The sequence below is a fragment of the Myodes glareolus genome, chromosome 21 (assembly GCF_982192425.1).
Source record: "Myodes glareolus chromosome 21, mMyoGla1.1, whole genome shotgun sequence".
Lineage (NCBI taxonomy): Eukaryota > Metazoa > Chordata > Mammalia > Rodentia > Cricetidae > Myodes > Myodes glareolus.
In genome coordinates this window covers 55,578,228-55,590,770 of record NC_142046.1, presented here as the reverse complement: position 1 = coordinate 55,590,770, position 12,543 = coordinate 55,578,228, and the positions used below count along the sequence as shown (strand labels likewise).

Below are 12,543 nucleotides of genomic sequence, written 5' to 3'. Positions count from 1 at the left end.
TTAGATAGTTAGCATATTATAACTAGTTCTCATTACTAGCCAAATCAGGGTCTTAAACTGATAAATGACAATGGTAGAAACAATGAGACCATAACAACCCTTTAAATTAATAAAACAGGCAAGTCAAAAACATTTCGTATAGTTCAAGATGTCCATACACTTTTGTTCGCATGGTTTTTTGCTTGTTTGTTTGTTTGTTTGTTTGTTTTTGTGGTGCTGAGGACTAAAACCAGGGCCTCAAGCATGCTAGGCAATTCTACTGGGCTATGTTCCCGGCCCCAAAATATTTTCGTTTACCATAAAGATTGATAAGCAAACTAACAAATGGCCAGTAATGATAGCCTCTTAAAGCCTAACAGATGATAAAATTCATTTACATAAAGTTCTAGTCAATGCTTAGGTTGACCAGATAATAAAATTAATACATATATGAAAAGAAATTCTATTACAGTGAAGAATGCTGTATTCAATATATACCAGAAATTTTTTTTTTATCCAAGGGCAAACTAAGTTATAAAAAATTTCTGTGGTTTAGAAAAGTTCTTAATGATTAAAACTAAGCAATTAGCACAAAAACACACAATGAAATGCATTTTATGGCTTCTATTTTGCCAACACAGTTACAGTTAATGGAAATTGTCATGATAAAATGATTGTTTTGTGAAAAGAGCCTTCATTACTATCCCATCAAATTTCATTTTTATTACTGATGTAAAAAAGTTCAAAACCATGATTCATTTATAGACTATACAAAAATAAGAAAAGAGTTCAAGAATAGAGGGTCATTTACAAAGCAATAAAAAATTAAAGTATGCATTTTTCTTACTGGCAAGGCGAATACTTCTCTTCCACATGTAAATGAGTTTAGCTAAATTTACTGAATATTATAATTTCTGTCTTTAAAAAAAATGAAAAGTCTGAATTTTCAACATCTTATCTATTTGATTATCTCAGCCTATCTAATAACTACTCAAGAAATTTTTTTAAATGTTTGAAAAATGTTAAGAGATCTGATGATGTTTTCTTTCAATTTCCACTCAAATGTGGAAAGCTTAAGCTAACATTAATAACTCAAAAGCCTTCATAGAGATAATAGTGACATATTTTACAGGGTACCCATCACCAAAATCTTTTAAGCTAATCATTAAAAATCATGAAGCTGTGGGTAAAGCTGAGTGGCAGAGTATTTGCCTAACATACTCAAAGCAATGGGTTCCATCCCATACACATCTCAGGGAGAGGACATGTTATTTAAGAGTATCAAATTGTAATGGAACTTACAAGTAAATTAAAATTGACATTATCACTCAACTGTGGACTATTTCAGTAAACATGTCTTTCAAAAAACCATAGCAACATATTAAAGTTTTCAAAGGAAGCAAAGCATCTTGCCTTTTAGAATCTGGTTTACAATATATTCATTAATATAGTAAGATCAAATAATAGGCCATTCTCCTGTAAATCAACTATACATTGCCTCTCATCTGATATAACCCTATTTGTTTGGTTTCACCACCTGCCCCTTCAATGTCAACTTCACGTCTACTAACATGAAAAGTTCCACAATATAATACTATCCATGACTGATAATGAAAAAGAAAAAAGATTATCTGAAATGCAACGGCCAGTTCAATAACTTCTCAGGAATTCTTTGGTGCCTTCTCAACACTACTAGGAAATCCTCAGAACACCACATTAAAAACAACTAATTTTATTTATTTATTATTATTTTGTTATTTATTTATATAAATAATCTTTATTTCCAAGAGCAAAAGAATTGAATGTATTGTCCTTGATACATTTTTTAAAATTAAGGCATTTCTTCAATTATCTGTTGCAGTTTTCATCATGAAATACTTTGAGAGCTCAACATCGCCTTGTGAACAGCAGCAGCACGGCTCCTTCACACCAAAACAAAAATAAACCGAGCTTACCACTGAGCTACATTCTCAACTAAAACATACTTGTCTTAATCCCACTTATTTTCAAGATACTTACATCTAGGGACATAGTCATGTTCAACTAACTAAAAATAAGTTCATAAACCAGAAACTTATGTATTAATAAAGCTACCATTAAAAAAAAGCAATGAAAATTTAAAATACAGAGACTATCTATATAAGTTTTTTAGACAATTCAATATCTAGGACCATTTTTATCCTTTCAAAACTCCAAAACTAGCCTATAATCTAGAAAACCAAACTGTTCATTCAAACTCACAAATTGCTATTCTTTCCATATTACTTAAGTTTAAAAAAAAGTAATTCAAATTCTTCTTCCAGTTTAAGAAATTTATCTCCCCCCCCAAAACACAAACATAAGCACCATTGCAAAGAGAAAAATCATACACACCTTCAATGGCTTTGGCACACAACTTGACCAAACTGACTTGCCAAAGTCCCTTTCTACTCTCAGTTAATATGGACTGCCTGAACTATTACACAGTAACACATCAACCTGACCAAACTGACTTGCCACACTCCCTTTCTTCTCTCAGTTAATATGGACTGCCAGACTATTACACAGAAAGTAGTAAGAATGCAAAACAAGACAACAGCTACCGTGAGGCATACAAATACACCTTCACCTGGTTATTCTAATACTAATATAGATGTTGCTGTGAAGGAATTTAACTGATACAATTAAAATTCATAATCATATGACTTTTAAAAAGGAGATATACTGGGTAGCCTGGCTTAAAAACTTAAAAGTCCTTTTAAAGAGGGACTAAGTTTTGCCTGAGATCAACCATTCCAAACAGCATCTAGCCCCAAAATGCTTTCTTCCCTTCCTAGATCTCCTGTTCATGTCTGCTTTTCAAATTTTCAATTTGTCTGGTCAGTCACATAACAGGAGCATGAGCTGGTGTAGATATTCCTGTGCAGACACAGAGCTCCTATTGCTGCCAATCTTTCATTAAACTAACTGATAAAATAGAGAAAAACTCCAGCATTCAGGAGGCAGAGGCAGGTGGAGCTCTATGAGTCTGAGGCCAGCCTGATCTATACATAGCAAGATTCAGGTCAATCAGGCAAGGCTCCATAATGAGACCCTGTCTCATAAAAACAGAACAAAACAAAACAAAACAAAACAAAAAAACTAAAACACTATCAGAATATGATTTCACTAAGGCCGGGCGGTGGTGCACACACTTTTAATCCCAAAACTTGGGAGGCAGAGGCAGGCAGAGCTCTGTGAGTTTGAGGCCAGCATGATCTACAGAGTTGCAGGTCAGCTAGAGCTACACAGAGAAACCCTGTATCAAAAAACAAAAATCAAAAACCAAAAAACAAACAAACAAAAAATATGATCTCACAAGTAAACTATGGTTTCTTTACAATGATATACTACATAGCTATTCAAATATGACAGCATATAATTTCATCATAGACATGAGAAGAGACCCATTACATCATATGACAAAAGAAATGTGTCCTCTACATTATCAATGTCTGTATTTTTAACTTAAGGGAAATAAATTATAAGGAAATAAATGATAGATTTGCTCACCAAAGTTTTGAATATGAGATGGGATTTTTTTTTTATCTTAATCTTAGCAAGTCAGGTGATTTTTCACTTTATTCCTTACCGTTCTCTGGATTACTTTCACTCTATAATGACCATGGATCATTACTATTATTATATTTTAAAAAATATCATTGGACAAGGAAAAAAATTCAGAGGCACTTACACATTCAAATGGTATTCAGTCTTGAGAAGAAACAGTAGTTGCTTAAGTGGACACTTCAAGCAGACAACAGCATGTGCTAAAGATGGACATTACAGTTTAGAGGGTGAGGGAAGGCGGTGACGAGAGATGAAGCCAGAGTGACAGATTTGGACTTGGTATAGGGAGGTTTGTAAGCCACTTAGCCCTACGGACATTGGGAAACCACGGAAGGTGTTGAAACAAGAGAAGTCACACTAAATATTCTAAGAAAATAAAAATTAAAAAGACAACAATACCACTGAGACTTGCAATATAAAGATTCTCTTAGGCATCAAGAGAGATTGGAAGCCCCAAAAATAGCTAATTCACAGACAATAAAAAATAGCTAATTCACAGTAAGCTAGTAAGAATTAACAAAACCTTGAAAATAAGTTAGCATTGTAGAGATAGAGAAAGCCACACAAAGGAATAAGAATGGGAAGCTGTGAGCAAGAGAGGTACTTTTAGTAGAGACAAAAGTGATAACTTACACTGAAATTCAAAAAGAGCTTCTCTAGTGACAAGCTTTCCACTACCTTAACAAAATATATGAAATAATCAACTTATAAGAAGAAAGGTTGATTCTGCCTCAGTTTAGGAGGTTTTGATTGACTGTAAGACAGACTCACTGCTTTGGACCTGTGGTAAAGCAAGCATATCAGAATAAAGCTGTTCACCTTCATGGTGAGGACACACAGCAAAAGAGACCAAAGTCTCACAATCACCACCTCTCACTTTCTACCAGTTCCAAAGTCTTCATAGGTGATCAACACTTTGGAGCATGGTCTTTGCGGAACACTCCCCATCCACACTACAGCAGCTTACAAAAACAGGTCCTTTACAAATGAGTCTTCCAGGGAGGGCACTGCAGAAATGTCAGAGAGATACCAGATGCCTTAAATGTTTCCAAAAGAAGTATCAAACTGTGAACTAGCTCATAGTCACTGAAAGAAAAACCAAAATATCATATGTAAACTTAAGAGTTATCAACTACAAAAATTCATAGTTATTTATTGTTATAACATGACTATGTAAATACCTTAAAGGTCACCCTCTTCCAAGAACCTAAACTGTGACCAGAAAGAGAACACTGTGGACAGTTATTGGGTCTGAGCTACACTTACAAATCACTTACAGGTCAAGTTCAAACTCAGATTATTTTCCTTTCAGTTCTGGACTAAGTATAATCTTTAAACTTAAAAATTTATAATCATTTAAATTACAAAAGTAAAATAGGTTCACTATAGAAATTCAAACAATTCAGAAACACAGTCCTTAATCCTCTATTAACACTTTATATTTTCTTGAAACTCCTAAGGAGAATTTGTTGAATTTTTCTAAAAGTTTTCCTTGCTTATGTAAGCATATATGTATCCATACAGAATTTATTTAATGAGTTCATAAAGGATATACATCATGCGTAACTTTTTAGTTAATATAATTCTAGCCTGCAAGCTAACATACATAGCATTTCTTCAGTTTTAGCATTTGTAAACACAAGTATACCCACTGCTTTTATAAATTTGTTTCTTTCTCCTCCCCCACCCCCACCCCCGCCAGACAGGATCTCTCCATACAGCCCAGATTAGCCTTGAGCTGGCAATCCTCCTGCCTCTGCCTTCCAACTGTTACTATTACAAGTGTTTATCACCATGTCAGAAACAAATTTGCCTTTTGAAATGACAAATGTGATTTTTAACATAAGTACATACATAGGTATTTACTACGGAAATATTACACCAAGCTACTTACCATGCCCATCATCGGCTCACCAACTTTCTTATGATAACATTAGAAATCTATCTGTTTATTCTGAAATATACGTTTGTGCTGGTTGGTTTCTGTCAAGTTTTCACAAACGTAGATATATCGAGAAAGAGGGCAACTCAACTGAAAAATTCTTCCACTGGACTGGCCTGTGAGCAAGACTGAGGGTATATCCTTAGTAATGATTGCTGCCTGAGGGCCCGGTTTTCTGTGGGCTGTGTGCCACCCCTGGGCACACTGGGTTGGAAAGCAGGTTGAGAAAGCTACAGGGAACAAGCCACTGTCTTCCTCCATGCTTGAGTTCCTGCCCTGACTTCCCTTCAGGAGGGACTATCAACTGTGAACTGAAACAAACCCTTCCTTCCCAAATTGTTCGTCATAGCCTCTATCAAGCATTAGAAACCTCAGGAAGACAATGTTACTACCAACGGTGGTCACCATGAAGGAACACCAACCACAAAAATTCACTCTCTGAGTCTAAACGAAAGGCTGTGCCCTCTGGTCAACATCGCCCTTTTCTACCTCTTCCCTCCCTACCCACCACCCACTGCCCCAGTCTCTGGGAATCACCCAGCTACTCGGTTCCTAGAAGATTAACTTTGTTCAGATTCAACACAAAAGTGAGATCATTCAGTATCTGTGATTCTATTCCTAGCTGACGTCACTTAACAAGGTCCTCTAGTTCTATCCAAGACATTATGAATGGAAGAATTACCTCCTTGCTACCGCTGCACAGTATTCTTTTTGTATACATGCCCATCCTTTGGATCCATTCATCTGCTGACAAATACCTAGTTTGCTTCCATGTCTTGACTATTAAGAATACTATTAATAATGGAGTAAAGATATCATCTGACAACTCACTTATTTTAGGTACTGAAATGAAATTGTTGGGTTGGTGTATCAAAATCTGACATACATCTGGAACACTTTTATTTTTTTGCTATCAGAAATAATGCTATTGCTAAAGATGACTATATAGTTCTTTGAAGAACTGGTCCTCAAATTTCTATCAGATAAATCCACATACAGATGATTTCTGGGTTGAAGTATAACATCTTAGTAAATATTGCTGTGTTTGGCTCCTAACTTACAGACCCGCTAAGTTAGAAAGTAATGTTCTATGCCCCTGCCAATACTGGAGATTATCATGTTCACTTTTACCTAGCTACAAAGACAATGTGCCAGTTACTCACGGAGCACCTCTTCCCGCCTGTCCACTGTATACGTGTATCTCTCCTTTTATGAAAGACCCATTTAGATTCTCTGCCTTTCCTTGAGAAGGTTTTCTTTGTTTAATTTCTTATTAATATGTACAAATTTATTTATGGTGGGGGTTTTCCCTGTTGTTGATGTTTGTTTTGTTTGAAACATGTTCCTTTAAAGCCTAGGATAGCTAGCCTCAAGCCTGCAATCCCTGGGTCTCAGCCTCCCAAGTGTTTCTGATTACAGGCAAAAGCCACCACACCCAGCTATTCACGGTGTCTTTTATCATCAAAAGCTTTCAATATTTTTATTCAATCAACTCTGCCAATAGTTTCTATTATGGCGTGGATAGTCTGAGCTTTGCCAAGGAACCTCTTCTGCTATTCAATATTATTAAACTAATATCCTGCATTGCTCCTTGTAATTTTCTTCTAACTGTTTTATTATAAATTGGTTTGTGTTACATTTAAATCTTTAATTCATCTAAAATTTATTCATGCAGCATTTTGACTTAGGAGCTGTTCCAATATATTTACTCAATTATCTAAATTTAAATGCTTCCTCCTACAACAGATTACTACAAACAGCTAAGACAATAGACAGAGATAACCGTTACTCGAAATCGCAGTATTCCTCACTTACTCAAGTCATGAGTATTTACAGAGAACCAAGTGACTGACAGGTACTAGGTAAGATACAAGGGGGGCACACAAAGCAAGCATCCCCCTGCTTTCATGAAGCTTACAATCTATCTAGTTTCTTCCCTCTCCTATAAAATGATATTTTAAAGGAAAAAGAAAATCTATGTTCAGGCAAATTCAATACAGTTGGCAAAGTTATGACCCATTATACTTTTCATTTCCAAAACACTACTTTATGTCAAATGTTCCTGTTTATCCTAGTGAGTATCTCCTTATGGTACTCATGTTGAAAACACTGCTGGAGTTAACGTTCATTCCATTAACCCTTCACTTTTTCCAAAATAAAAACCTCAGGAAGAAAAAAACTACTATAAATCTATTTACAAGTCAAGTTCTACCATCAAGTCAAAGGTGTTTACTTTCTTTAAACTTTATGCAAATTAAGACTAGTTCAAAGGATCCCACAGATTATGCAAATGGCTTGGAGAAGCAAGAACTTCGACAACAGGTAAAGAAGGGGTGCTCATTAGTGACGGAGACTCCAGCACCAAAGAGAGAGAGCCCCTCCGGGAAAGGCCGTGGCCACGCCCCCACCGCAACCCCAACCCCCGGCCTCCTCCACCCACCCAAACTGCCGTGAAGCGGAACAAAGCGCCGCGGGGGTAACGCGGCCAGCACTCTGCTCCTGCAGGGTGACCTTGGCCACGCGTCCTCAGTTTCCTCGTCTGGAAAGTGAGGCCAGGCCTTCATGGCCGCCTCCACCCGGGCTGTGGGTTCGGGACTCTCGTCCCCCAAGTTCCAGGGAAACTACGGCCCTCTCCCCACGCGGCTCCCCGCCGTGCCCCGCGTCGTCCCCCCGCCCCGTCCGCGCCCACGCGGGCTACCTGCGATCTGGGAGACGAACGCTTCCGCCACCAGAGACATGGCGGCTGCGAGGCCCTGGACGCGCGCCTGTGCTCCGCGGCCCTCGGCTCCCTCCCGCGCGACCTCGGCGACTCCCACGCAGTTCACGAGCCTCGCTGACTCAACGCTCTGACACGCCGAAACCAGCTCACCAGACGCGGCCCAGCCCGCAAGGTTACCGCCAGGCCGGCCCTAGACTTCCGGCGTCGCTGACAGCGCGCGCCAGCACTTCCGGCTGCTCCGCCCCGCGCGCTCCGGACCCGCGTGAGCCCTGGAAGATCAGCCTCTGTACTGTCCCTAGCTACATGAATACACGTACATGTATCGGCGCTTTGGAATTTTATTGCATTCTTTCAGCAACCTACCAAGATGGAAACAAGCTGAAAGAGGTTCAAGTGCCTGGTCTGGTACTGCTGAGGCCCAGAAACTCAGAATTCCCTCAGTTCCACCACCTGCAGGATTGAGGTTCCTGGACAGATGACAGTGTCAAATATTTATTCAAATGCTCTAGCCAGAAGGAGGTTTGAACAACTCGTGAGCTGAAACATTATCTTTCAACTCCGTGCACCCAAAATGAAGCTTGGAGAATAAAACACTTCAATTTCTTGTTTCTGAGTGTAAAGGGAGCAGGGAAGGAAGGGCTCTAGCTCCCATGAGCCTTTCCTCTTAGCCTAATCGTGTTGTTTTTTAATTATAGGTTATAATTGGAAAATCATAAATATTACCGAATTAGAAACATGAAGATACACTTGTAATAGACTTCAGAAATCTCTGGGTGAGCCAAAGTGTGTGTGTGTGTGTGTGTGTGTGTGTGTGTGTGTGTGTGTGTGTGTAGGTGTGTGTGAGACAATTTTGAGATTCGGTTCTCTCTCCTGCTATGTGAATTCCTGGGATCCAGCTCAAGTCATCAGGCTTGGCGGGTTAGCCCAAGCAAACACTTGCATCAACTTGGGTAGGCCAGTGGTCAATGACTAAGTTCCTCTTGAGTTACTTACTCTCCACCTCACTTTTTTCTTCTAAGGGTCTCTCACTGAGAATCAGGAGATCAAGGATTAGGCTGGTCAACAATAGTATTTGAAAAAGTCAGGCCTGAGCATTTGGCACACTACTAAAGCTCTTGCCTAGCTTGGAGCTTGAAACCCTACTTAATATCCTTAGTTTCACCAGACACACACACACACACAGAGCTTATGAAGTTTGTCCATAGATAAACTGCTGTTCTAAGAATTACTGTCCATGATATTTTTGGAAAGTTATGTCTCCTTTCTTTATGTTTGTAGATCTCTGACCCTCCATTACAATTTATTGTTCATATTTCTGCTTCCTTAACTGATAGTTAAGTAGTATATTGCTTTCTTAAAAGTGCCATACAGATTACCACAGAATGGGTCGTTTAAACAACAGGTGTATATATTCTCTAAGTCTGGAAGCTTGAAGTCTGAGGTGAAAGTGTTGGCAAGACTGAAAGAGACTGCTTGTTCGTTTCCTGACCGCCCAGACCCGAATAATCACACAGAAACTATATTAATTATAACACTGTTTGGCCAATAGCTTAGGCATATTCCTAGCTAGCTCTTGCATCTTAAATAAACCCATTTCTATTCATCTGTGTATTACTATGAGGCTGTGGCCTACTGGTAAGGTTCTGGCTTCTTTCTCCTTTGGCAGCTATGGGGCATCTCCCTGACTCTGCTTTCTTTCTCCCTGAATTCAGTTTAGTTTTCCTGCCTAGCTCTATTCTGCCCTGCCATAGGCCAAGTCAGCTTCTTTATTAAGCAATGGTCATAAACCATATTCACAGCATACAGAGGGGAATCCTCCATCACTCGGCTTTCTCTCAAGGACATAGACATCCTTCCTCATTCTTCATAACTTCTAGGATTGCCAGTGTTCCTTGGCATTCCATGACTTTAGTCATGTCACTTCAATCTCTGCTTCTATCGTGACATTCTCCCTGTCTGTCGCTTGGTCCAAAATTCCCTCTTCTAATGACGGCACCAATCATTGGATTAAGGCCCACTCTATTGAAAAATGACCTCTTGTTAATTATATCTGCAACGAGCTGATTTCCAGATACAGTCTCATCCGTAGATGCCAGAGGCTAGGATGTAGAAGTCTTCTCAGAAAATGTAAAATGTTAGAAAGTTTTAAACCATAGCAGTATTTGTAGTCCCCACAAGTAAGAAGTTTATTAAACCAAATTTAAACTTACCCATCAATTTTAATAGACACAAACTGTTTCTAAAGGCAACTTTTCTCTGACTGAAATTAGAGGTTCATGAGAAGCTCATAGCAATACAAGGAAGGTAGTGGGTTGTTCTTGTTTATGCTGAGGGAAGAAACACACTAATAGTGGAGTATGTGGTGCCCAATGCCCTCCTCATCCTGTTGTTGACATTCACCCATCGAAATGAGCTGTTCCGCTATCTTCCTGCCAACCAAGTTTTCTATTCTTTTCCTCTGCAAAGGGAATATTATGTATGGCCTTGAAAAAATAAAAGTCTATTATCAGTTCAAGTTGGCCTCTTCTGCTTGTTATCTTTCTAAAGCTACAGATACTATGTTTTGACTATTTTTGGATGGATTTAGTGTTCTGTTTCATAACTTGAGGCAAAGTCCTTAGATGGCAGTCCTGACCATGGGACTGTGAAACCAAAAAACAAATAGAAGGGGTAGAGGTGAACCTCAAAATGGAAAAGAATGCTAGAGCCAGAGCCTGGAAAATTTGGACTTTTTTGGGGGGAGTGGGATTTTTGTTTGTTTGTTTTGTTTTATTTTGAGACAGGGTCTCTCTACATAGCCCTGGCTGTCCTGGAGCTACGTGTATCTGGCTGGCCTCAAACTCACAGCTACGCCTGCCTCTGCTGGGATTAAAGGTGTGTGCCACCACATCCAGCCAGACTGGGTTATTTATAAGCAGCAAATTTATTGCTGATTTTGGAAAACTCTGAAATCCAAAATCAAGGCTTTAGTAGATCCAGGGTCTTGCAAGAGAAACCGCTCCTCATAGATGGTGCCTTCTCATGCCTTCAGATGGTCCAAGGGGAAGAAGGACAAACAAGTTCCCTCAAGTCTTTTCAATTAAGTGTTTTAATTCCATAGAAGAACCCTCCCAAAGGCCTCTCTCTCCCTCTTAAAAACTGTTATATTGCTGATTGAGTTTCAGCATTTGAATTTGAAGGGGTACCAGCATTCAGACCACAGCAGCTAGCCTTTTGAGAAAAAAAAAAGTAAAACTGAGATCTATTGGGGCACTGTCTATATACACAACTCTTTTTTCATTGTAGTCAAGGAAGCTGAATCCTCCACAGCATATGGATTTACTTTTTTCTCTCTGACTGACAGTTCTTTTTCTTCCCACACAGACAAATTTAGGCTGGAAAGAATGTGTAATGTGGGAGGTCTTTATTACTAAAAATTAAATCCAATAAGATGCAGATGTCTCAACGGTGCCCACAAACAAGCTTTCTTTGTAATAAAGAGCCAACTGGAGAAAATATATTTATGCATCTGTATTAGAACAACTGGCAGATTTAAAACTGAAGATCTGTTTAAGATCACCACAATTAAGGGAAATACAAGAAAACAAGCCACTGGAATTTTTAAGAATGAGGTTATAAAACAAAAGTACTGTGGAATCCATATGTTACTAAAAGAATAGTCACACAATAATTTAAAATAAATTATTAATGCATGACATTAACAGTCTTATTGTTTGCCCTAATAAAATCACTTACTTGCCAAATTGTTCTGTCATAGGATATTTGCAGGTCTCTAACCTAGACTTTGTGTTACTGTATTACACAGTAAGAAAATGTTCAATTATTCTTTTGAATATATGTTAACATTAAAATATTTGGGCATTTTATTTATATTTCACTTTTCTCTGATAAAATACTAATACTTTAATGCAAATATTTTTGAAAGATGTCTGCAAGAGGAAACTCTTATCTATGATTCCTTTAAAAGGATACTGTCGCTTTGAAAATAAAATGGTAAATTACAGACTTCTGAAGTTGGTCCCTCCTCCAATCGACAACTTTGGCTATGGCTAATTCATTCAGCACAAATGGTGTGTTATTCAGTTAAGAGACAATAACACTGGAGCTAACACCAAGCAATTTTTCCCCTTTCTTTTTTCCTTTCCTTTTTTCCTCTTTTTCTTTCTTTTTCTTTTTCTTTCTCAGTTGGGGTGAGGGAGGTCTTGCTGTATATCTTAGACTGTCCTCAAACTCATCTCTCCAGGTCCTAGGATTAAAGAAATGTGCCATCATGCCTAGCTTTGCAAAGATCCATTGAGGGTCCAGAAATGTCATG

General features: G+C 38.4%; 1 protein-coding gene across 2 annotated transcripts in view; it reads right to left on the bottom strand.

The window, feature by feature from the left end:
• Window positions 1-8,433, bottom strand: part of Mtx2 (metaxin 2) — a 52,938-nt gene extending 44,505 nt beyond the window's left edge. The window contains exon 1 of one of the 2 annotated variants that reach the window (XM_048425911.3): window positions 8,208-8,433. In XM_048425911.3, the coding sequence (XP_048281868.1) occupies window positions 8,208-8,247 (40 nt within the window). In that variant the 5' untranslated portion in view covers window positions 8,248-8,433. The remainder of the gene's footprint in view (window positions 1-8,207) is intronic. The other variant, XM_085680939.2, reaches the window with a different exon arrangement.
• Between the last annotated feature and the right edge of the window lie 4,110 nt (window positions 8,434-12,543).